General features: G+C 37.6%; 1 protein-coding gene across 6 annotated transcripts in view; it reads right to left on the bottom strand.

The window, feature by feature from the left end:
• The window catches only part of LOC131428309 (1-phosphatidylinositol 4,5-bisphosphate phosphodiesterase), a 165752-nt gene that overhangs the window by 15393 nt on the left and 124046 nt on the right, over nucleotides 1-26313 (bottom strand). For all 6 annotated transcript variants that reach the window (XM_058592164.1, XM_058592163.1, XM_058592162.1 and 3 more), the window contains 8 exons: nucleotides 18543-18619; nucleotides 18317-18476; nucleotides 18086-18252; nucleotides 8105-8409; nucleotides 7870-8034; nucleotides 6390-7801; nucleotides 5961-6321; nucleotides 5808-5897 (listed from right to left, as the gene is read on the bottom strand). In XM_058592164.1, the coding sequence (XP_058448147.1) occupies nucleotides 5808-5897; nucleotides 5961-6321; nucleotides 6390-7801; nucleotides 7870-8034; nucleotides 8105-8409; nucleotides 18086-18252; nucleotides 18317-18476; nucleotides 18543-18619 (2737 nt within the window). The remainder of the gene's footprint in view (nucleotides 1-5807; nucleotides 5898-5960; nucleotides 6322-6389; nucleotides 7802-7869; nucleotides 8035-8104; nucleotides 8410-18085; nucleotides 18253-18316; nucleotides 18477-18542; nucleotides 18620-26313) is intronic.

Genomic DNA, 26313 nt, shown 5'->3' with positions numbered 1-26313 from the left:
TATCCTTGAGAAAGTTTATAAGTGCGGCTAAGGAAGTAGGATCGTTACTCTGAGCTTCTCGGATGTTTTCTGAAATGTTCCATTGCGTTCGGGCGCCTTGATATTGTGGACAGTGACATATAAAGTGTTCTACTGAGTTATGCTGATTACACACGATGCATGATTTCCTGAAGGGACCCTCGGTCCCCATGTTGTGTGATGCTCTACAGTGTCCTGTTCGTAAGCGGGATAAGATTTTTTGTTGCTTTTTGTCTTCGACGTCTTCCCAATGCTCGACATCGTTTTTAATTTTCCGTATGAAAAGGGTTCTGTTTTTCCACCAGTCGGTGGCCCATGTTGATCTGAGCTCAGATGATATCCAACGTTTTAGGTCTTTACCTGGGACTTCGTTAGTATAAAAGGGGGCCTTTCTTCCTGAGGCAGCTAGACGGTCGGCCTCTTCATTTCCGCGGATTTTGCAGTGTCCTGAGACCCATATGAATACTGTGTTGGCTGGAGTCAGAGACTGGATATCCTGGATCCATGGATGATTGCAAGTGTCTGAGGAGAGAGCACTGACAACGCTTGCCGAGTCTGTGAAAATAGCGATCGGTTTTGAATCTGGCGCGGGCATGGTTGCAGCGATAAGGGCCGCGGCTGCTTCTGAGGAGAAAACGGAACATTGATCTGGAAGACGGAAAGATGAACCGGTAACAAGGTCTGTGATACCGATTCCAACTCGATCATTAGCTTTTGAGCCGTCCGAGAAACGAACGTGGTAATTTTTGTAGCGAGTTTGTTGTAGTTCCGTGACTGCTTTATTGACCGCAGAGGGGTTAGCGCCTGCTATAAAATTGTTCTCAATGGTGAGGTCGATCTTTATGCGGGGTGCGTTCCAGTCTCTGGCTCCATTCCAGTGGAATTCAGCCACCGGGGGGAGCTCTTGATTGGTGTCTCTTGATAGAAGTCGATTCGCCTCGTCTTTCTCCTCGACGACTCTGTCGCAGTTTGAGGTAGTTCTTTCTAGGAAGCACACGGCTCTTTTGCTGATGGTTTCTGTTACTCGGAGAGACAAGGGAAGTCTGCCACTTTCGATGTAGGCTGCCGTACAAGGAGTGGAAGGTAGTAGTTCCGATGTTATGTTGATTGCTTTGTTGTACACCGGTGATATGAGAGAGTCCGTCGATATAGCCGTCAGCTCGATACCGTACATCAGTTTACTATCTACGATTGCATCTGCGATGCGGAATCTGACATCGCGATTGTTCGATTGGTGTCGGTTGCATAGTGCTCGTAGCAGATTCAACCTTGTCTTACACGCCTGTTTTACCTCTTTAAAGTGGTCGTTAAAGGTTAATCTACGATCAATTCTTATACCGAGGAAGCGTGTTGAAGATTTGTTCGGGATTGCAATTTTGTTGGCTATAACGGGAGTTCGGCTTGGACGATGTCGTAAGGAGCATATGTGTGTTACGGTGCTTTTTTCCGGGGAAAGTTGAAAACCGGTTCGAACTGTCCATTTAACAACAGCTGTTACGGCTGCTTGTATTTTTCTTCTTAAAGCTATCGTTGTTTTGCCAATGGCAACTAACACTACGTCATCTGCGTATACGAATATGTAGATTTCCTTCGGAAGCTCGTTAAAAATTCCGTTCATTGCTATTAAAAATAAAGTAACGGATATAATTGAGCCTTGTGGTACGCCGGTTTCTTCTGGAAAGACCTTTGATCTGTGGTTGCCTATGACGACTTGGAAAGTTCGTCGGCGGAGAAAATTTCGTAGGAAATACAGTATGTGTCCTGATAGACCCCACATAGCGAGTTGTTTGATTACTCCTGGTGTCCAAGTGCGATTGTAGGCCTTAGCTAAGTCGAGCGTGGCGATTTCCGTATGCAGATTAGCTGTTTTGGCGTCTTGTAGGACCTGTGCTAAAGTTGCAAAGTAAGTTCCGGTGCCGTGACCTGGTCGAAAGGCGTGCTGACGATGGTCAAGGTAGTTTCCGTTTTCAAGGTAGTGGACTAACCGGCGGTTGACCATTCTTTCTAGTATCTTACTAGAGCAGCAAGTTAGGGAGATTGGGCGGAAATCGTTTGGGGCTGTAGCGGCATTATTTTTTGGAATTGGTACAACTAAACTGTGCGTCCAGTCGATTGGAAGCGTGTTGTTTGCCCATTCCTTATTTAGAAGACGTAGTAGGGTGGTTTTTGCTTCAAGAGGTAATTGTTTTAACAGAGGATAACCCACTTCATCAGCGCCGGCTGATTTGCCCTTGCTACGGGCTAATGCGTATTCGAGTTCTGACATACGAAACGGTTTGTTGATATCGAGGCGGTATTCGGTGTCTTCTGGTATTATAAGATTTGCCAATGAATCGGTAGAGTATTCGTTCTTGCGAGTGAAAGGGCTGTCATACTTGTTCAAGGCCGACAACGAAGCGAAATAATCACCAAGTACGTCGGCTATAATTGCGGGGTTTCTGATTACTGAGCCGTTGAGATTGAGAGACATACCGAGAGTTTTTCGTTTGCCGCTCAAAGCGTTAACCCTGTTCCATAGGTCAGCGGGGGATTGATTGGAGTTTATGCCGTCGAGGAATTCTTCGAATGATTTTTTCTTAGCGTCTCGAATTAGTTGCCGACATTCGTTTCGTGTCTTACGGTAGCGTTCGGCGGCTGCCGCTTTTGCCGGGTGTTCATCTGTGATTCGGCGAACGTTTCTTCTTGCTTTAACTGCTAGTTTGGTTTCGGTTGACCACCAGTGCAATGATTTGCGTCCGACTTTAGAACTGGTTTTAGGTATCGTGGTACTGGCCGATTGGTGAATCAACTGCACCAGTTGAGACACATCTTGTGGGGGTTGCGAAACCATTTCTTGTTGTAATGAGAGGACAAAGCTCTCCCAGTCTGCTTTCTCGTAAACCCATCGTGGGCGACGTGTGGTCTCTGGTGGTGTGTCTGCTACGCGAATCATGATTGGATGGTGGTAACTTCCTCGTGGATCAGAGCTTGCTTGCCATAGTAGCTTGTGTGTAATGCTAGGGCTAACCATGGAGATGTCTACGGCGGATGTACGTTGTCCACTGGTGAATGCCGTGGATCCATCATTAAGTATTATCAAGTCTAATGCTTCAGAGATATCAGACAAAATAATGACTCTGTTGTTAGTAGTGACACTTCCCCATTTTGGATGGTGACCGTTGACGTCGCCTAGTATTAGCTTTGGATCTTGTATGGCTTCTATAGTTTGTAGAAGACGATTTTAGAGGTTTGGTATCTTTTCACACGGTAGATATATTGATGCCACCGATAGAGGAAAGGGGTATTCGATCCGAACGACGACGATAGGAAGATCTGTATTTGGTTGAACCACGGAGAAAGGAATGTCCTGAAGTACTACGGAAGCTACGGAATGGTAGATGTTTGTTCCGCATTTGTATGTCCATCGATATTTTCCGGATAGTAAACGATTCAATTGTTCCACGGTAGTACGGTGTGCTTCTTGTATTGCGAGAATCATTGGAGGGTTGTCCTGAATGAGTAGTTCGAGGTCACCTAAATTGTTGTGTATCCCATTTATGTTCCATTGTAGTGCTAATTTAGTTCGGTTTGGTTGTTGGTTATTGGTTTGTTCATTTGGCTGATGTAGTTTAGCGTATGATGATCCTGCTGGAATAAGGGGAAAAGTCGTTTACACAAAAATATTGATATCCCCGTAAAAATGGACGGATTTTAACAAACTATGGCTTGTTGGATAGCTATTACCGTGCGGAATCTAAGTCTAAAAACATATTCTGTTTTCAAGCTCAATTGTGACAGATACTGTCGAAAAACTGAAAATTTTGACATAAAACTCCGTATAACTCAAAAAGTAAACATCCTATCTCAAAACCATTCAATAGCGTTTTGGGTGACGGGGAGACCTTTCATTTGCGACTAGTTTGATCAAAATCGGTCCAGCCATCTCTGAGATCTCGACCTCTTAGTTGACAACACACATACAGACACACACACATACACACAAACACACACACACACACACAGACAGACAGACATTTGCTCAGTTCGTCGAGCTGAATCGATTGGTATATGACATTCGGCCCTCCGGGCCTCGGAAAATTTTTCGAAAGTTTGAGCGAATTCTATACCTATTTTTTATATATATAAAAAAAGGTAAAAAGGTAAAACCGTCCCTCAGTGGCGTTATTTTATTGATGGTTTTCTAACGAAAAATTTACAACTAAAACAATATACAAGCATTAGGAAAACTTTAAGTTGATGATGAGAAATAGTCGATAAAATAATTTTATATATTTGTAAAACTTAAGCCCAGTAGATTTGAAAAACAATTTTTCTAATGAAGATCATAGCATTCAGTTCTAAATATATCTATTTTATTTTCGCCTTGCATGGGAGGCAGTCATTTTAAACGGAATTCTGCCGATTTTTTGTATTCGAGATAAAATGCTAAAGAACCTGTATCATTGAGTGCAGAGTAATTTTTATCTTTTTATTAGCACCAACAAACTAAACGACCATTTCCAGGGACTTCAGAATACAACAAAGTATATGTGGAACTGCTGCACAAATATTTGAAAGGTTAACAGTTCGAACAACTCCATGAGGTCCCTTGTAATTTTTGGAGAAAGACGGAATTCAAGTAATTTAATATTCTATATCTGAATAATAAACATTATTAGAAATGTCCCAATCATATTCAAATTCAGTCAGCTGCTTGAGTTATATGTAGAAACTCTTTGATAATATTGGCAATTTGGGAAGTTCGTCGGTTCAAAGCAAATTATTTTTTTATTTATCAACGGTAAGTCTAACAACTTGTTTATTTTCTCCTACAAATTCGGTCATTTAGTTATTTGGTTGGAAATAATCGATTTGTGCTAAAGACATAATCTTTTCCATTTTTCAACACTTCGTTTTCAATCAACCAAATTGTTCAAATTGAGTTAATAGTGTTCTCTTGCACTGCTAGGCATATTTACGTTATGATTTTACTTGACACTTTTGTTAATTGCCGCTTTATTAGAAGTCGATGAGTTGGAATCATTTACGAATTACATTTGCGCTCATTTTAAAATAGGTGGAAAATAACTGCTAGGTGGAGATGACGATTCAATTTGAACTGCTTCGAGCACTGATGGGCCGAAGGCGAAACGTGAAGAAATCGAAATGGAATATTTGCTTATTGTACAAACCAAAAAAAAAACTTGAATGTTAAAATTACCGTAGATATAGATAAAATACACATAAAAATTGAAACAGCACACAAAAATAACAATGAAACAAAGTAGCTTACGTGATCGCAGTAAACAGAAGATCCAACGTTTTGGTATAATGTTAACACAAGCACTAATAAATACTAACAGAAAACGGTCTAAGGTACACGATATCATCTTTGTTTAAATCACTATTCAACTATTCACAACACATAAATAATTTACTTTGGCTGGCCAACTAATGAAGTAAACGAAACTTAACGAAACTTAGCGAATCGATACTCAAATCTAATTAAAAAAAAACAAACAAACAAGATAAACTACTAAATAACACAGATTAGCTTGGCAAAAGGCACTGCTGCTACGCATCAGAACCACTAAACACTGTCGAAATTCCGTCTGCTTCGGCTCCGAAACCAGGTACTGAAGTGAGCAAAAGCGGAATTGCGGGGCCGCCGATCCGTGTGCCCCCGGAAAACCAGTGTGTTCTGTTTGAGGGTGGGTTGCTATATTGGCCTAAGCGCACAATATATATCGGTAAAGCTGTGGCTACACCACTGTTTCTAAGGTAACAATTTCTCGGTAACCATTTTGTACCTTCTGAACATCATTGGTCAACTCTTCCAACTGCTTATCGTGGGTGACTTTCAACTTCTCCTTCTCGCGGTTTTGCTTTATTTGGGCCGTCTGCAGATGAATAAAAAAACAGTAATTATATCCTCTAATACTTCGCTTTAGTAGATGCCTTACCTTCTTCTCATCCATGAACCGTTTTATATTATTCTGTTTCTTTTCGCGCAGTCGACGATCTTTTTCACCCTTTGTTTTGAGTGTTTTGTCGTTAGCGACTTCTTTGGAGGTTTCGACCGAGATTTTGGCTTGACGAGTGTTTAAATCTTTGATGTCACGCTCGTGTTTGGCCTCAAGTTGCTTCATCTGGGCCGCCTGCGTTGTTTCCATCAACTTTCGCAAAATATCGCGTTGATCGTCCAACTGTTGCTTAAGCAGGTCCCACTCTTCCTTCTTGTGGCGTTCGATCATTTCGGTCCACTGAGCGTTTTGTTCCTGGATAACTTTGCGAATAGCAGCATCTGCTTTGATCTCCTCTTTGCTGTCGGTCCACAAATGCGACATCAATTGATAAAATGTTCCCAACGACTAACTTACTACACAACTTACCTCTTTCCCTTGATCAATCGCTCGATGGCGGCGTTCTGCGTCTTTTGGAGACCCATTCGTTCCTTCATGTGCTTCTTCTTCACGCTATCCAGTTCTTTCTGTTGCTTTTTGGCTGTTTTCTGGAATCCTTTCTCCTGACGTAGCGATTCGACCGTAATCGGATCGAAAACTAGAGGCGGCTCGGGAGGTTCTTCCTTTTTGACACCCTTTGTTGCGTCAGCCGCCGCCCCGGAGCTGGATTCCTCGATTCCCATAGCTTTCATGTTGTCCGATCGTTCCTTCGCTGCACCCATGAATGCCCGAGGATCCGACAATGCATCCATGAAATCTTCGAATCCATCGGGGACGTAGATTTTCAGCTCAATGTTACAGAACAACATCGGCAAGGACATGGGGAAGTTGGCTTCGGTACGCAAAGAAATATGCCGATAACCGGCCTGAAGACCATCCAACGGAAGGATTCGTTGTCCGAGAAGTTTTCCGTTCTCATCATACACTCCGAACCGAAGCACAGCGAGATCCGGTAAGACAACTTTACGAAATAGGAAAGGTTCTTCGTTGTAAACAGGGTTAAGACCGTTGGCAGGGACTAGACGGGTTCGGAATTCCTTTCTCACTGTATCGGACGGCAGACCGTACATATCGACTTCGACATATGTGCCAACTTTTTTGTCTGATAAGAATTGACCAGCAATGACCTGTACACCACAGGAAGCGGCAATCACACCGTCCACCGGGGCATCAGCAAATGGATCAAAACTTCGATCGCCTCGTCGCATGAAATCGGGTTTCAGTAAGTAACCACAATTGCCGTTGTATTCAAATTTACCCTGGTTAAGTTGCATCGGAAGATCTGACGTCTGAAAGTTGAGAGACACCATCTGGCAGCCGGCGTTCCAGAAGACCTGTGGCATATAATTAGAGGAATCCGCTCTGGTTCCCTTCGGATAGATGCGGGACATTTGACGTTTGTTATAGTTAACGAAATCGATGGCCTGTTGCTTCAGATAATTCATGCCGGTAGTCTCCGCAAACGAGGACATGTTATGATGGATATTCTTCTGCTCGGCAGATTCAAATGATTGGAACTTGATAGGTTGGGCATAATTTACCATCGACGATAGCCATGGATGCACGTTGGTCGTTGAACCGGTGTACTGTGCAGCCGCAGCTTCATCACCACCTTCTGCAGTAGCTGCTGCGGCTGCCGCTGGTGCAGCAGCGGACTCTTCGGTTGGCTCTGGCTTACGTACGGCACTGGCATCTTCCTTTACCTCATCCTCGACCACGAATTCACCCTGCAAAAAGAGTTCCAATTCGCGTTTCTCTACCTCTGGCTTAAGTCGTTTGTTTTTTATCATGATTTTTCGCTTCAGAGCCGAAGGAGGCGGTAGGGGAGCTCCCGGTTCCAGCTGGAAAGAGATATTTGATCATTGATAAGAGAGATCGTAAGAGTTATCAAGCAGAAATTGTTGATTACCGGATAATCCGGCAGTGCCTCCTTCAACAGCAGATCACCGAGAATTTCATCACAGTATTTAGCTAGTTTGTACTGCTGTGATCGACAGCAGTGGTTCTCGAATGACAAGATCACAGGACAGTCTGAGGTCACGAAAGCTGTATCACGGAGAGCATAAATTACGTCCTTCGGAAAAAAGAAAACAAAAACACATTACACATTGCATTACAGATGCCAGATATTAGCTTAGACTTACCTTAAACAGAATATCCGTACACATAGCCATTCCGTGGGTGATGATAGGCTCTTCATCTTCGCCCTTGCCGTCCCAGCAGTCCAGTTCGACACAACGGCAGCCAGCCAGTAACGTTTGGCGGTACATTTCCACCGAACTTTTACCACCGAACTGGCGACCGGACAGGTACGTATTGTGGGACGAGTTGATGTAGTAGTGCGACAGCGGCTGATCCATGTCCATGTAGATGTCCAGCCGATCGAGGAACACCGGTGCATTCTCGTCCGACATCAGATATCGAATGAGGCCATCTTTGGTTAGGGATTCTGTCGGATAATGAAATAGGTGGAAATTATATGATCTAATAGTCGTGCAATAATAAGTGAGTAAATTTATTGTTTGGTCTTTGTTTTGCTGACGAGCACTACTGTCTTCAAACAGCATAAGTAAGCTATCAAAATCTAGTTGCAGGATGTTCGGCATCCGGGAAGAAAGCGAATCCACGAATTAAATGTTGGTTCATAAGTCAATTCCAGATCTATCTTTAATTTTGTTCATCAATTCTTGAATTGAAACCCCAAATCAGAATTCTGATTTTGAATCTAGAACATAAATTAGAGAACTAAACTCAATTCCAGAGTCATAGTTTTAAATTCTGGACCTGTGATCTGGAGCTAAAACCTGAAACTACATTCTAAACCTGTAGTTATTTAGGGGTTTGGTACCGCATGGGTACAGGATATGTGCTAAATACGCATAATTATTCTCATTTTTTACGTTTCGCTTTCACTTCAACTAGGGTAAGGGCTCCCTATTTCATCTCATTTGTAAGGACGTCGCCTTCAAACCCCGATTTAGCCACTAAAATCACTATAACTATTTCATATTACTGCTTCATTCGCCTTGCTCCACATTGAGATTTGATTCACATTCCTTGGAAATTAAAATAATGTTCATAAAACAGCAAAAAACTCTTATGAAATGTTCACTACTCTGCTCCTAATTCCATCTCAATGGATTTTTATCCATCCTATCGTTGATCCTTTATTCATCCTATAAATTAGCAATGGCGACAGCAATCAAAACATAATATTCCACTATTACACTCTCAGGTTCAAAATGTCAGAATTCTTCTTAAAAACGGCCTAATGCAAACTATGAGACACAACACACAATATTTTCAAAACCAGATTGAAATCATTTCAAAATTTTCGGTTGTTTTCGTTACTTTTCGCTTTGAATTTAAAACTTTACTGTAAAGTTAATTTGGTGAACTTTAAATAAAAACCAAAATGTAATTGTTACTATTTATTCATTAGCCCTTCTTAAAACAAAGTGTAGAGCCAGAGATGCCATTTATACAGATTTATTTGTATTGTATAGATTTTTGTATTCGCATACTGATTTAAATCAAAGTGCAGATTTAATACAGATTTCCTAAATTTAATACAGATTTGTACAGGGAAGTGAGAAGTTATAAATTAGACTTTTCTCTCTAAGTATCTATTAGTATTTGATTGCAGTGATTCTTTAAAAGCTTATTAATCAACAGACAAATCACATGTTAAAGTGGAAATCTTTTATGTAGGTAATTGATTATGAACACTGACAAACATTTATATTAAAATTTTGAACCAATTAGAATTGATATATATATATATATATATATATATATATATATATATATATATATATATATATATATATATATATATATATATATATATATATATATATATATATATATATATATATATATATATATATATATATATATATATATATATATATATATATATATATTGTTATTGTATATATCAACTCGTTGAATTTTCTCGTGAGCGGGGCAATGACTTACGGAGATATAAAGAACTATCTGTTAACATCATTTCATTAGTGAAAACAGATAGAGCAGATATCGACCTTCTATCCAACGGAATACATATTTTCTATGAAAATATCTGGCATCTCTGTGCACAGCCGATGAAACACACACACTTTACAGCGTTATGTTGACGTATAGCGGAATGAAACCAGTGCTACTATATTTGCCACAATGGTTATTTCATTAGTATTTAACACGCTCTTTCTGGTAATATTCGAAGCAAAAACAGTTTTATTGAAGTATTAATATCAATAATATAATTAAACTAATGTCACGGATACCAAAAACATACTTTTTGATAATAATTTGAAGAAGATAGACAATTTGTTTTTTGTAACATTTTGAGATAACTTGGCAACTTTGCGAAACAAAATGAGATGAAAACAAAGTGCAATCAAGTGAACTCAGTGAAAAACTTTCATCTCATATTTTTAAAGACTTTTATTGTTTGTCGGGTAGTTTTTGAAGTTTTAAATCGTTAATTAAACAAGTGGCAAGTGAACATTACTAATTATGAAGTCATCCAGTATTCAATGGTAGTGTAATTGTGCGAAAAAGTGATCATGTTTTGAGACGAATCGATTAGTAGATAATCAGAAACATGACGAACTGTAAATCTTGAGACGAAAATGTGTCCTAAATTGAAAAGTGAGTTTATTTTCAATGAAAAAAACCATAAACGAAGAACTTAAAACCAATTCTTTCAATAGAAAAGTGTGACAATAGCTTTTATAATCATTTTAAAACATTTCACAGTTTGGTTCAGGTAGGTTGTAAAATATTATTCATGTTCAAAGTAATGAGGTGAAGGTATGAGATGGAAATAGGAGCTCAGATGAAATAGGGAGCCGTTACCCTACTATATGTTGACGGCCAGCTCAGCTGAAAGTGAAACGTAAAAAATGAGAACAGTTATGCGCATTTAGCACAAATCCAGTACCCATGCGGTGCCAAACCCCTAAATAACTACTATCTGTTGACGGCCAGAACGTCGTCACTTAGTTTCGTTTCTTTCGGCACGTCAGTGAAGACATAGCACTCCGGTGTGATAAGTGTATATGTAAATAGCATTAACTTTACGTCTACTCAGCGGTTTACGTTGAACCGTTAGGTGGCGTTAGCAGTTTAACATAAACTGCTGACGCACTGATGAGCTGAAAGCGAAACGTTAAAAAATGTAGAAAAAAAATATAAACCTGTACTTTAATTCTGGATTCAAGTAGACCCGAATCCAGGATTCGAATTTAGTTCTAGAACCCAATCCAAAATTCAGTTTCCGAATCCTGATCCAGTATTCAGAAGCTGAATGCGATTACTGATAATCTGTTGTTTCTGCTGCTAGTTGAAGGCGACTGCTCGCCACGACGCCCGAAATGCGAATGAGAGCGCGACCTGAGCGTTTGAGACTTTCCTTGGAATGTTCTCACCACGACGTCCAGTTCTGTGTAAAGCACACGAAGAAATGATCTATTGTTGACCATGGTTTACCTTTCACACTCGTCCAATTGTATTCGATCTTTGTTATTTGGTAAAGTGTTTATAAGAATCAAGACGATATAAAGTATGCTTGACGACAAATTGATGCATCTTGATCTTGGGAAATTAGTGGCATGCAAAAATGCCACCAACGTCGTATTGTTAATTGTAACTTCGTGTTCAGTTCGTATAGACCAGGGGTTCCCAAACTATTTTGGGTCATGGACCCCTTTACTAAAATTTACTTAGGCCTCAGACCCCCATCAACAAATTAATTTGAAAATTCAATTTCTAGCTTTTTTATTATTGATGTAAAATACTTACCAACTTCTGCGAATGGTAAAAAAACACAACTTTTTAGTGTGAATATTTCAAATAACAACTTATATCAAACAATAGGGGATCGATTTCTAAACCTCGTCGACCCCCATAGTCAGTTTCCACTTACGTCGACCCCCGCAAAAAGGATATTGACCCCAAGGGGTCTATATCGACCACTTTGGGAATCCCTGGTATAGACAGTTAAATTTCAAGTTGTTATATAGTTGCAAAATGTCAAATCCTACAAAAATGGTCTTGCTAGTGCTGTTTACAAAATTAGTCTAATTTACGAAAAAAATACTAAAAAAATCACTTATCGAACCCTACACTGAAAAAAAAAACGATTTTAAAAATTTGGAGACAAATTACAAAAAAAAAAACACACAATTCTTTGAGTGAAATTTTGTTCCAACCTAGATACTTCTGCTCCCTGTCAATCTTCTATATGTAGCAAAATGGGTATTTTTGTGGGAAATTTTTTTCTAACAAAAACTTTTTCTTATCTTGCACTGATACTTGAATAACGGGCAAATAGCAATAGAGTATTCGGTGTATTTTTCTCACAAATTGGGCTTTACTAAAATCTTGGATGATAATGACTTTCAGTTTAGTTCAGTTTTCGATCCAAAACACTGGATTTGGACTAGAAACAGTTTGCAAGAAAAACTTTTTTTTCTTGAAAGTGCCCACATTGAAATGTATGAACGGTTGGTCGGGAACATATCTTCGGACAAAATTTTATTAAAATCAAAAAAGTTTTTTTTTGTGAATCGATGAGATTTTTAATGTAATTTTTTTTCAGTGTAGGGCTCGATAAATATTTTTTTCAGTATTGTCGTGAATACGACTTACTTTACTATGGGGTGCCTTTTCAAAATTTAACCTCTGAGAGAGTGATAAGTTTTTGATCGTGAATATCTATTGTTATATCTAATGAATCAACATAATTCTTGCGACATGCCATCGGAAATATGATCACAATTTTATGATGAAATTTTCAGTTTTGTGACATAGTCTCAAATAATTCAAACTTTTCTGAAATGTTTGGTATAAACGAGTATCAAAGAGGATAATTCATATGGCGCTTTTGCCTTTCTCGTATTTTCAAAGCTCATAGCTCAGTGATCTGTGAAAGAATTTATATAATCTACCTATACTACCAATAGAATCGAATTTTTTCAATTTAAACGTGTATAGCAAAAGCATTGACGTATTTCAATAGTACACTATTGAAAAACCTGTCTCATTTGACCCATGTCAACACCAGCCAATCAGAACGCGTTCTGAGGAAGAGAACAAAATATCTGCTGCTGTACAACAAATCGTTCGAGAAAAATGTTCCGAACAGTGTTTAATATCGTAGTAAGTTCCACAATTTGGTCTTTCTGAAAGGCAGGAATGACTCCCGTACAGCATCCTGATAGTTTCTTTCAATAAATTATGCAAATCCGAAATGAAATAATCGACATTAAAATTCGGTATGCGGCTATTTTTATAGCCGTTAGGACCGCCCATTAGTGAAAAAGCTACAAACGAAATCACATAAAAGGAAATCTCTTACCAAAAATTGAATCAGTTTGGATTCTATCGCCACTGCGAGCAAGTGAAACAAGAACAGTTTGGTTAGATTTTTGCACTTTTCGCTGTGTGAAATTCTCAGTAATCGAGATCAAGTGAAACCTTCTTTGTTTTTGCGAAAAATGTGAAAAAGGGGAATTCTTGCATAATTCATACAATTGATCAACTAATTGATATTCGGAATTGTTAAGGAACATGTCAGTTGTTTTCGTATTCACGACATCCAGTTATGTCTCTGACATTACCCACCCGCCTTTTTTTTTTGATTCGAAATTTGACTGTTTTTCTGAAAATCACTAGCACAACGCTTTTTGTAGGATTTGTCATTTTTCCACTATAACTACATAAAATAGAAAGTTCAAAAAAGTTTCAAAAGACAGCTTAGATTAATTTTGGAAAACCAAAGTAAGCAAAGTGGCTTTTTGTGGCCAAGTCTACATGTCCAGAAAGTTTCATTCAAATCCGCGAGGATGCTACCAACATTTATTCGATTTGGAGCGAAATTCGTTATCGTTATTAACAACAGAAAAGGTGGCAAAATCAGAATCGATTTACTTTGAATTGGATGAAACTTTACACGCATCTTCAGTGTGGCAAACCGTTTGCTTCGTACGGATGGAGAGACCAAGTTTACTCAAGACTAATTTTAAAAAAGGAGTATATTTTTTGCAAGAAAATTTCTTCAAATCGAGAACTATTATAGAAGAGGTTCTAAGAAACCGATTGGCATATTGTCGCAAAACTGAAATGTAGAGGCGCTGCTTGTTTAGAGATGATACTTTCAGCAAGAGCTGTCAAATCGGTAGGAAAATTTCTAATTACTCCACCTTTTCATCGATTTCTTATGAAAATGGGCAAATTCATTTGTAAAATCATAGTAGAAGTTGAAGAAAAAGTTTTTACTCTCAATTGGTAATGTTGATCTTAGTTCATTGTGCGAAATCTACCGTTTATTCAGAATAGAGCATTAAACTTGGTTTGATACCATTTTTCAAATGCCTGAAAATAACAAATAAAGTATCCAAAATAAATAGTACTTGATCGCTACACATTCTAGTACTCGAGCAATCAACATTACCCTGGTTTTTGTTTAAAAAAATATTGATTCCAAAAAACCTAACCTTATTCAATTTCACACGTTTCTGAAGATTTTCCATATTTAATCGTAGTTTACACTAAAAAAAGTAGTAGTAATCCTTTTAAAATCGATTTTCTTCTACTCCGAGTGTACTTTTATTGCTAATATCTATTTGTACTATTGAATAAACGATAAAAGTGTTGCAAATCACTACTGCCGATATGAAAATTTCCGAAAGATTCCTCCTTTTCTTGGTTCTATTTTTCATTGGCAGGTGTCGCTACCGGAAAATCAGCTTTGCGACAATGTGCCAATTGGCCTTCTAATGACAGTTCGACATGTAGATGGTGCTGTTGTACAAACGATGATTTTTTCGAACGAAGCTGTCAAAATACATAAGAATGTTTATTCTCCAGAGAATTTTTGTTTATTTGTAGTTGAAATTCGAATAATCAAAGAATATTCTGTTGTAATTAGGGAAAAAACATTGATTTCTATCAATTAGAATTTCAACCAATATTTTTTTATATTCCGCTTGAGAATGAATCTAAGTTTTTTGCTTTCAGAATGACCTACAGATTGATAATATTGACTTTACTTGTTGACACCGCTCTGAAATAATTGGTCTGGCCGTTTATTCCACCCAAGTAGTTGTTTAAACCTTTAATTTTGATTGCGAAAATTGATGACATAACCTCACTTAGCATTAATATTAAAATATAGTTTAGCATTGAAGAAACTATAGTTTTACTTTTTATGCAAAAAATGAATGAATGCAAAAGTTTTACCCATTCCGTAGGTTGGTTTAAGGAAAAAATACTATGTTAGTAACTATTTCCGCTTTTAATACACGATTTCTATAACATATTTATCTATGTGATAATTTGCTATTATCATCGTCGTTTTCTTGGTCCATAAAGTGAAACATAGAAGGCGCGGAGTTGATTTGAATTTTGCGTTTGAAAACCAATTGAGCACTCTAAAAAAACTATACACTATACATAAGAATGTTTATTCTCCAGAGAATTTTTGTTTATTTGTAGTTGAAATTCGAATAATCAAAGAATATTCTGTTGTAATTAGGGAAAAAACATTGATTTCTATCAATTAGAATTTCAACCAATATTTTTTTATATTCCGCTTGAGAATGAATCTAAGTTTTTTGCTTTCAGAATGACCTACAGATTGATAATATTGACTTTACTTGTTGACACCGCTCTGAAATAATTGGTCTGGCCGTTTATTCCACCCAAGTAGTTGTTTAAACCTTTAATTTTGATTGCGAAAATTGATGACATAACCTCACTTAGCATTAATATTAAAATATAGTTTAGCATTGAAGAAACTATAGTTTTACTTTTTATGCAAAAAATGAATGAATGCAAAAGTTTTACCCATTCCGTAGGTTGGTTTAAGGAAAAAATACTATGTTAGTAACTATTTCCGCTTTTAATACACGATTTCTATAACATATTTATCTATGTGATAATTTGCTATTATCATCGTCGTTTTCTTGGTCCATAAAGTGAAACATAGAAGGCGCGGAGTTGATTTGAATTTTGCGTTTGAAAACCAATTGAGCACTCTAAAAAAACTATACACTGATAAAAAGGCAGACAGTTTTTCAAAAAATTGAATATTTTCCTTGAAAAATATCAAATTGAAGAAAAACGTCTATTAAAATTTCTGTTATAGATAATTTTATTTTAAACCAATTATTGAAGCCAATACATTGACATTCATGCGATGCGAAATTAAAAAAAAATTACATCTGGAACTATTTAATTTTTTTTTCAAGAATTTGAGTTCATGATGAAAAATAGTCAATAGAAGTATCCGTTCTCGAAATATTGGAAGATGCAATTAATGGAACTCAGATTTTTAACGAATTACGCAAATTCAACTAGTTACAGGTAGACAGTGATGGCATTTCACCAGAGTGATACACGCTGGTGTAAGATTTATGTCTATCCAGGGGATGCAAGAAGCGAACATCACACAAAAAGGAAAGTGCACTTTTTCTCAGTGTCGAATAGACAGAATTTGAGTGTGTACTTGTGGTTAAAGCAGCTGGTGCGAGTAAAACACATTCTCTTCGCATGAATCGTTATCACGCGCTCTCGCCTAGATACACCCAAATGACCACACTTCGTAAAAAATATCTTCATCCACCTCCGAGAATTTCAGAGCTCTGCTCTAGCAATTAGGTGTGATCCAGAGCTAGAGTTGGAAGAAAACAAACACGCGGTCTCATGGTGCGTGCACACTTTATATAACAGTGGTGTATATGTGTGAAAGAGAAGAGCTCTTCGTCACACAGAGGAGATGGACATCTCTGCTGGTAGTTGTACGTTTTTTAGTGTTCTTGTTGGAGCGGTGTTGTTCATAAAAATCGGAGTTCTTTGCATTCCATGTCTAAATATCTCGGAATCGGCTACTTCTAGAAATAAGTTCATCAGTGCAAATTTATTGCTTTTTAAGTGTAGAATCGTATTCTATTGTTTTAATGATTATTTTTATTCAGATTAACAACAAATGCGGATTTCAAGTTTAAGTTTAAAATGTTCCAAAAAATTGTTTTATAAAAAAAAATTAAAACTTTAATTTTAATGTAATTTTTCGGATTATTTTCTTTTATTTCTTGGAAAAGCGTTTGACTTTTTCGTTCTGTGCATATTTTTTTAAGATGATCAACCGATTTTCTAGAACTTCTTCGACACAATTTTTTTCTGTAATTACCGTAGTTTACGAGTTACAGTGAAATGAAAAAAGTTTACACATTCTTTACTTTCGTAAAAAATTAATAGTTCTTCGTATTGGAGACGTGTGTAGTTTTCCTTTAATCAAAGTATGTGAAGTCGGCTACAAATGTCTGGAATTGTACAGCTTTGACCACTTAACCATGTCCGATTTAGTTCAGCTTTTGCTTTTTTAAATACATTAAAGGAAACCGTTAAAGTTATTTTGTTTGAATTATTTTTCATTGCTTTCTAAACATTTTCATCATCTTTCTGATGGTTTTTATGATCTTTGCGTGGCCCAACGAGGTAAAGAGATGGTAGTCGGATTGGGCCAGGTGTTGTAAGCCGCACGGTAATGCACTTCCGAATGAAGAGTTTCCAGCATGCCACGAATGCCTTTCGACTTGTGCTATGGTGCTAGGGCAACGACTCCAGTAGTCATCTCATATACGAAAACCATTAGTTAGAGTGAGATCTGCTGTCTCTGTTCGATAGATTGACCTTTAGACTAAAATGAATATAGGTGCGTTCGCTTCGAGTTTTCGCGTCGCTATTAAACAATTTTCGAAATATTTTTCAGGAGTGTTCCTTCTTAGAGCCGAAGTAAAGATATCGTTTCCGATTTTGTTACAACTTAAAAGTCGAGCAATTGACAAAATAATATGACGACTCTACGAATGAGATGACTATTGGTACAAAAGCCTTAAGTGTATTGCAAATAGCAATAATTTTACCTCTGATTAGCAATTTATTTTGAACTGCTAAGTGGCATAACTATTTAGCATACAATTGACGAGTCTAACACGAAACGTAAAGCAAATGTTAAAATTTAATTGGAGAAATAGAATTTGATTTGCTTTACATAACAAATCTACGTCCAATTAAACATAAAATTCGCAACTCGCGTTCTAAACATTACTCACTTTCATCTCGCGCTTTCTCATCCTGCTCGTAGGTGGTGATGATTTCGATCGCTCGTTTCTCATCGTACAGCGGATACAGAATTTCATTCAGCCGAGGATCGCGCTGCTTCTCGTTGAGAAAGTTTATGAACTGGTCCAGATTGATGGCATTTGCTTTACCCTGGGTGCTAAAATGAGAGTATGTTGGATGAGTTTTAAATCTTGCCACTACAAAACAATGAATTTACTTACATGGATCGAAACAACTCCTCGATGTCATTCCGGGGACAAATTTTGTGGTACAGCTCGTAGAACTTTTCGAACGTAAAATCTTTCCGCTCAATCGCATCGTTCTTTCCGCTGGGCAGTCCCAAGTCAGACAGAATTTGGTAGACTAGCTTTTCCGTTTTACCTGTTGATGAGAAAATTAATATTAGCGCCAAAAAGCAGCCATTCAAAATTAAAACTTGATACTCACCGGAAGCGAATGTCCTAGCGACGACTTTCACAGGAACTTTTCCACGAGGATCCACCAGAAAACCTAGCCTCATCCAACTGGATGGAAAGGAAGCAAAAAAAATGGACATGTCATTCAAAACGAATTAGTCTCGACGTCATTTCAATTATGCTTCGTTAGCATATCGCGTTTGGGGCGAACAATTGATGGAGGTGTGAACAAATATGCCATGCAGGTGTCAATAGTAGTGCAATCACACACAAGCACAGTTGTTAAGCAAAAAGCAAAAAGGATGCAAAAACTCGCAATGCAATGAATGACGGTTAGAGTGAAGTAAAGCTGACAAATTGTGGTGATACAGAGTGGTTGTGACACTAAATGGGATCAAGCTGCTGTTTGTTTAACATACCGTAGAAGAACACTTACCTTCGACTTGAGGCTTATTTAAACTAGTTATAAGAGAAATGCAAATCTGTGAAACCGATCTAGTTCTAAAGTAACATTACAACGAGCAATGATAGTTCTGAGTCCAGCCATTTCAATCGTTACTTATGACCGGCTTCAATGTGTCAGACGAAGGGAATTGAATGCGATAAGTAATTTGCTTAACTAAGTACCAGGTTTACATTGACTTTTGTGTCTCGAATTTAGTGCAGCAGAGCTGCTAGCTGCTGGTAATTGACACTTGTAAATCAGTTTATTGGACAGCGCCGGAGCGCAAAATTGGTTCAATTCGAGGTGCAATGATTTGCTAACGCAAGACGATTGGTTATGCTAATAAACGAACGGGTAGAGAAGTGGATAATAATGGACGACAAATTGAATTAGTAAAGTGACAAGGCTGTTGGATGTGTGATCCGCTCGGTGCGCTGATTTGTCCCTTGGATAGCACGAAAGCCATAATTGATTACCACCCTTCTCTTTTCATCGTTGACTGAAAATGACGAACGAAAAAAAACGGATATTTTGATGATTCACTTATTTAACAGAAGGACAAAGAATCACCCATCTCTTCAACAGGTGTTATGTTATGGAGTGTTTAATGCATTATTCGCAATTTGAAAAATTTATTATTTAACAAAATGTGAAATATTCATTATTCATGTTATTTTATAGTTTTATCTATTTTCTATTATAGTTTACACATATCATTTGCTTATTACATGAGTAGTGGCTCAAAAGCATTTGTAATAGCAGAATTCCTAATTTATATGAGACATAACATGTTACACTCAAACCTTTTTTATGCGGAGGACACGTGCCGCATAGCAAACCGTTTGCGTTTCACAACTTTTAAAATTGACATAACTAAATTTTTTCGCCAAATGTCCTACAAATTCATGAAACGTCGAGATCTGGTTTTGAACTGAAAATTTTTATTCTGAAAAATTTAAAATTAGACACTTATGTTTATTTTATGTTAAATGTTTTAGAAATGCTTGAAACGCTTAGATCTGATATCACCAATAAAACCAATTTTTTTGAATAGAAAAAAATCGAAAATTGACAAAAATGAAAAGGTCTCATAGAGTCGACTGAAAATTCGCATTAAAATAAACTTTGAAAATGCGCATAAAAAGTCGCATATGAAACGATTTCAGTATAGGATCAGGGTTATTTCGCCGAATGACATTTCGTCGAATGGGTCATTTCGCCGAATGTCATTTCGTCGAATCCTAAAATCGTCTTAAAATCGTAATTAAAATTGATTTAAAAAGAAGACAAATTGAAGATACGAGCGTTAACGCCCGTTTTGTTGACCTACAGGGTCCGGCACTCGAAGTGTAACCAATTAAAAAGGCCATAAATTCAGTTTGGAAAATTACTTTTACTTAATTCAAAGTACAAAATGTGTAAAAATAATACAAACTCAGAATCAATTCACTTTTGCTCGATATGACTACCTTTTGCCTTGACTTGATGACTTGAGAGAGCGAAGGAGTTGCTTCGTTTGGCCGAATGTGACTTGCAGGTATTTTGGCCCACTCGCGGACAATAACTTTTTTCAGCGCCTCGAGACTGGTGTATCTTTTAGTTCGGACTTTGCTCTCCAAAATGGCCCAAAGAGAATAGTCCATTGGATTCGCATCTGGTGAATTCGAGAGCCATTGTGTGGACGTGATGAAGTTCAGAACGTTGTTTTTCAGCCATTCTTGGTTCACTCGAGCTTTGTGAGACGGTGCCGAGTCCTGCTGAAACGTCCATGGTCTGCCACCGAAATGTTTGTCTGCCCACGGCTTCAAAGCAACCTCCAGAATACTTTCCCGATAATATGTCGCATTTACCTTGACGCCAGGCTCGATGAAAACGATTGGAGAGCGCCCATCTGCGGTTACAGCGGCCCAAACCATTATCTGTTGCGGGTGCTGCCTCCTGGTGGCCAATCGATGACTCAAATTCTCGTATGAACGGTCGGTCAAGTAAACCCTATCGTTTTGAGAGTTTACGAATTGCTCAATTGGAAAAATTTTCTCGTCAGAAAATACAATGTTCGGAAATTGACCGCTTTCGGCCAAACAAAGCAACTCCATCGCTCTCTCAAGTCAACAAGTCAAGGCAAAAGGTGGTCATATCGAGCAAAAGTGAATTGATTCTGAATTTTGTATTATTTTTACACATTTTGTACTTTGAATTAAGTAAAAGTAATTTTCCAAACTGAATTTATGGTCTTTTTAATTGGTTACACTTCGAGTGCCGGACCCTGTACAATTGTACTTCTTCAATAAAGATTGATTCATGAACCTCAGAACGGAGTTCCAAGGAAACTTGTTGACTATTAGTTACTAAGCATCAACGCAATTGCATAGGTGTAATAACTACCCGATCAGATGGTAATAACAGAATTATAACATCTGAAGTAATTTATTTCAGAAATATTTTGTAACAAATTTTATAATATTTTTGGCTGGTAAGCTGTTAAAATAACACAAATCATAACAAAAAATACTCTAGCGGAAACAAAATCGTATCATATTTTGAAAAGTTTGTATCTCAATTATTATTGAATTTGAAATAACTACAGAAGTTCGAAAGCAGAAATTTATAGCAATAGTTGTAATAAATTAGATAGCAAATTTAACACAGAAAACTATATTACAGCTAACTTTTAGCATCGTTCCAATGCAAAATTGCTGAATGATTTTTTTTATTAAATGAATAATTTATTTAGTGATCTGGTTTCTTCTTTTAGTTCTTTGATATTCTGACCATTATATTTCGATATGAAGCAACGGAAGAACTCATTTTTTCAATTAATGAACTTTATCATGAGTCTTGCAAATGAAAATAAAACATCATAACTGATTTGTTATTATATTGTTATCATAAGTTTTAACTTTCAACTGTTTTCATTTGTTAAATATCTCAACATAACACAAATTGTTATACATATCAGCTGTTAATATACTTGTGTTATGATTTTGTTATGTGCATCTGATCGGGTACCAGGCAAATGTATGTGGTATTTTCCGTTTATTAAGTGAAAATGAAAAAAATATCTAATGCGGCTACGCCACATCGTTTTGGTTCAAGTGCTGTCCGACCTCGCTACCGCTCGTTCGGACCTAACAAAAGCAAAGAAACCTAGCCTTGAGTAGACCGGGCAAACGAGGCGGTTACAGGTTTGTATGCAAGAGAACGCCGCTTCCGACGGCGGGTCGGCGGCCGACTCAGCTGGCGTCGCCATCTTGGCTTCGGTTATGTGGCTGCGCCACATCAGTTATACAGGAGACATGACCCTTTCGGCGAAATGGCATTCGGCGAAACGACTTTCGGCGAAATGGCATTCGGTGAAACGACTTTCGGCGAAATTACCCGGTCTCAAACTTTGAAAATTCGTATAAAAACCGCACAACTTTGAAAATGCGCATAAAAAGTCGCGTATGAAAAGATTTCAGTACATATTATTTTTTTCTTATTATACAGGGCAATACTTTATTAATTTATGTAGTAGTACATATTTTACATCCCACACTAGTTGAATAACGGCTATAGAATGTTCCGTAACATTAAAGCTTTTTAATTTTAATGTTTGTATTTATTGATTTTGCACATATTTGATCATCAGCTTTAGCCTCAGACTTTTGGAAAGGGCCTAAGCAAAACTTTCTAGGAAATTTTCGAAAAACATGTATCTCAAAAAACGGTTGGTCCTATTGAACTGGTATCTCCGGCAATGCTTTAGGTAATCGTAGAGGTTATATGAAGCAATTACATTCCAACAAAAAGCTATATTCTGCTCTATTTCAAAATTGAAAACAAAAAAAAATCGTTTATCTAAATAAGGGCATATTTGATTTTGTTTCTATTTTTTATGTTTTAGTGTATAACTGAAGATGTTTATTGCACTCTAGCTCAAGATGGATAAATAATGTACAAATGGAAATCCTTTGAAATCAGATTTTTTTAAAAATAATTTTTGACCCAATTTAATTTTAATTTAAATTTAATGAAAACGGCACAAATCGAATTTTTGTTAAATGTTACTGTTTCCTACAACGGCTCTAAAATTTACTGAACATTTTGATTTTTCTTTCAATTCCAAATGTTTTTGAATTTATTCAAATAAGGAGTGTATCGAAAATAAGCTATCCACATACATTTGTGTTGTACGCATGTATTTTTTTTATGCTCAGATCACAGCATACTGTGCGTTTGGCTGTCAGCTTTCGTTTGTTTACTTGTTTGTGCGGTTGAAATTCTGCGTTTTCAAAATGTCGCGTATTGAAAAGGAAGTGAAAGTTTAAATTCTGGACACATGGCTAAGTGAGAAGGGTATTACTATGCGAAAATTGGCGAAGCAATTTGGAATTCATCATGCCCGTGTTAAAACCATCATTAAAAAGTTTAGGGAACACTATTCTTTGGATGAGCAACCAGGAAGAGGCAGAAAACCCGGTTCATCCAACCCGAAACTGGAACAGAAAGTGGTATATTCTAATCATGAAGAACAAATCAATGTCAATACGTTATTTGGTCAAAAAAGTAGGAACGAGTTTCGGAATGATCCAGTGTATCAAGAGCCGAAATCACCTGAAGACCTACAAATCAGAAAATCTCGAAACAAAGTGTAGAACAGAAGAAGCGAGCAGCAACCAGAGCCCGGACATTGTATTTGCGTCTTTTGCAGTGTCCGGATGCATGCGTTTTGATGGACGATGAGACTTATGTGAAGGAGGACTCAAAAACCCTTCCAGGTCCACAATACGATGTGAGCGATGCGGAAAGGTCGATTCAAGTGGAGAAATTCGGTCGAAAGGTACTGGTATGGCAAGCAATATGTTCCTGTGGTTTGAAGTCAACCATTTTTTTACACTACCGGAACTATAAATGCAGAAATCTATCGATCTGAGTGTCTCCAGAAGAGATTGCTGCCTTCATATAAGAAGCATAGTATACCTCTACAGTCTTGGTCGGATTTAGCGTCGGCTCACTATGCCAAAACCACTCTCAATTAGCTTGCGGGAAAAAGTATAAATTTCGTTGAGGAAAATATCAATCCACCAAATTGCCCTCAGCTTCGACCCATCGAACGTTACTGGGCAATCGTGAAAAGGGTCTTCAAAAAGACTGCTAAGGCAGTTTGAAACATGCAGAAGTTCAAACAAATTTGGGCTCAAGCGTCCAAAAAATGCGATGCAATTGATAAAGAGCGTTCGATCAAAAGTTCGAAAATTCGAGAAGGAATAACTTAAATTTCATCCGGTTTTCATTATGCTCAAGTTTAATCTCGTACAATAAAGGATCGTTTTTAGTTTTTTATCATAATTTGAAAGAAAAAATTGTGGATAGCTTATTTTCGATACACTCCTTAAGAAGCTAATTGTCTTCGCAGTGTTGGGAAAATCATGATCAGAAAAAGTTCATTTCACTAAAGACTGTCCCAGAAAGTATGGACGCAACCAAAAACCGCTGCCATTTCGCAATGGTTCAGAATCTGTCAATTTTTATGGCTCCGTCCTGTTGTTTACACTCTTCTTTAACCACTTGTGCAGTTGTTTATTCGTTTTCATTAGTTTGTTTCGAAATGCGTGGACTTTCAGCAGAACAACGTCGAAAAATTGTGCACAAATGTTGCACAGAACGCGGACTGTCACTGAGAAAGATAGCAAAAATGGAAGGAGTAGGTAAAAAAGCCGTGCGAAATGCGATCAGGAAGTTCGGTGAGGATAACACCTTTGAGGATAAACCGAAAACGGGTCGAATAAAAGGTCCTGCCAACCCTCAGTTGGATAAACGTATACTGAAGACGTATGAGCAAAAGAAGGAGGTTTCTGTTCGGGATGTGGCCAAAAAAGTGGGCACTTCGAAGTCAAATGTTCTTCGTGCTAAAAAACGTTTGAATCTTCGAACCTATAAGAAGCAGAAACAACCAAAACGTAGTCCGAAACAAGAAGCATCGATCAGGCTGAGTGTTCGAAAGCTGCACAATACGATTCTTTCCGGAAATTTGAACTGCATAATCATGGACGACGAAACCTACGTGAAACTCGATTACAAATCCTTGCCGGGACCACAATATTATACGGTGCGAGAAGGGCAAGTGTTAAAGAAGTCCGAGACATCAATTGAAGTCGAAAAATTTAGTAAGAAAGCCATGGTCTGGCAAGCAATTTGTAGCTGCGGTAAGATTTCGAAACCCTTCATCACCACTACTTCAATGAATAGCGAAATATACATCAAGGAATGTTTACAAAAACGACTTCTACCCATGATTCGAAGCCACAAGGATCCTGTTGTCTTCTGGCCAGATCTTGCTTCTTGCCACTACTCGAAATCAACGGTAGAATGGTATACTATCAAAAATGTCACTTTCGTCCCAAATAACATGAATCCACCAAATTGCCCACAACTTTGACCAATTGAGGAAATTTGGACATTAACGAAGGCACATCTTAGGAAACATGTCTCGGAAGCCGAAACCATTCAACAGTTCGAAAAAGATTGGAAAAAAGTGTCAAAACTTGTCGCCAAGAAGTCTGTACGGAATTTAAAGAGGAACGTTCGCAAGAAGGTGCGCCAGCTAGTCTACAATGGGTAAGTAGCAAATGTTGAGAATAATATTCTGTTGTTGTAGTCTAATATTATCAGTATATCGAATAAAATTTGAATATCTAACACTTGTGAATTATTTAGAGGCGAAATCAAAGTGCGTCCATACTTTCTGGGACAGTCTTTATCACTTGTGAAAAAATCACTTCAAGAGAATTACTAAAAAAACTCAGTTACTGAAAAAATCACTTCCGATATTTTCATTTATGTTTCATGAGTACACAAAACATTAAACCTCGAAGTCAGCGAAATTTGATGACGAATTTTCATCCAAAGAAATATCGCTTAAGAGATAATCGAAAAGGAGAAGAATCTCCGATGATACTCCGATACTTCGATGCTAAATTTTCACTACGCTTTAGTTCGACACTGAAGTGATTCGTGCGAGATTTAATTATCATAATCTCAGCAATTAAAAAATCTCTGCTGAATAAATTCGCAACTAAACCGCAACTGAGAAATAATGACTGCAATATTTTCTGTGCACCTAGAGTGTTTAATATAAACACACAAATTTTTGCCACATTCCGAATAGTGAATTTACCGAGGAAAGGCTGTTTCAATTCCAGTATGACAAAGGCTATTTTATTTAGCATGAATTTGATCCATAGAAGTAACAGAAGCATTGCACTGTCAGCAAGTCTCGAACACAGGAGCAGTGTTTGGATGGCGCATTTGAATTGGCATAGCGGTAGTCTGCGCTCCCGTTACTTCTGCGTACGTTATTCAAGCTAAATGGCAT

This window comes from Malaya genurostris, chromosome 2 (genome assembly GCF_030247185.1).
Source record: "Malaya genurostris strain Urasoe2022 chromosome 2, Malgen_1.1, whole genome shotgun sequence".
Lineage (NCBI taxonomy): Eukaryota > Metazoa > Arthropoda > Insecta > Diptera > Culicidae > Malaya > Malaya genurostris.
The sequence above is the reverse complement of the archived record's forward strand: the minus strand, read 5'-3'. Positions and strand labels throughout refer to the sequence as shown.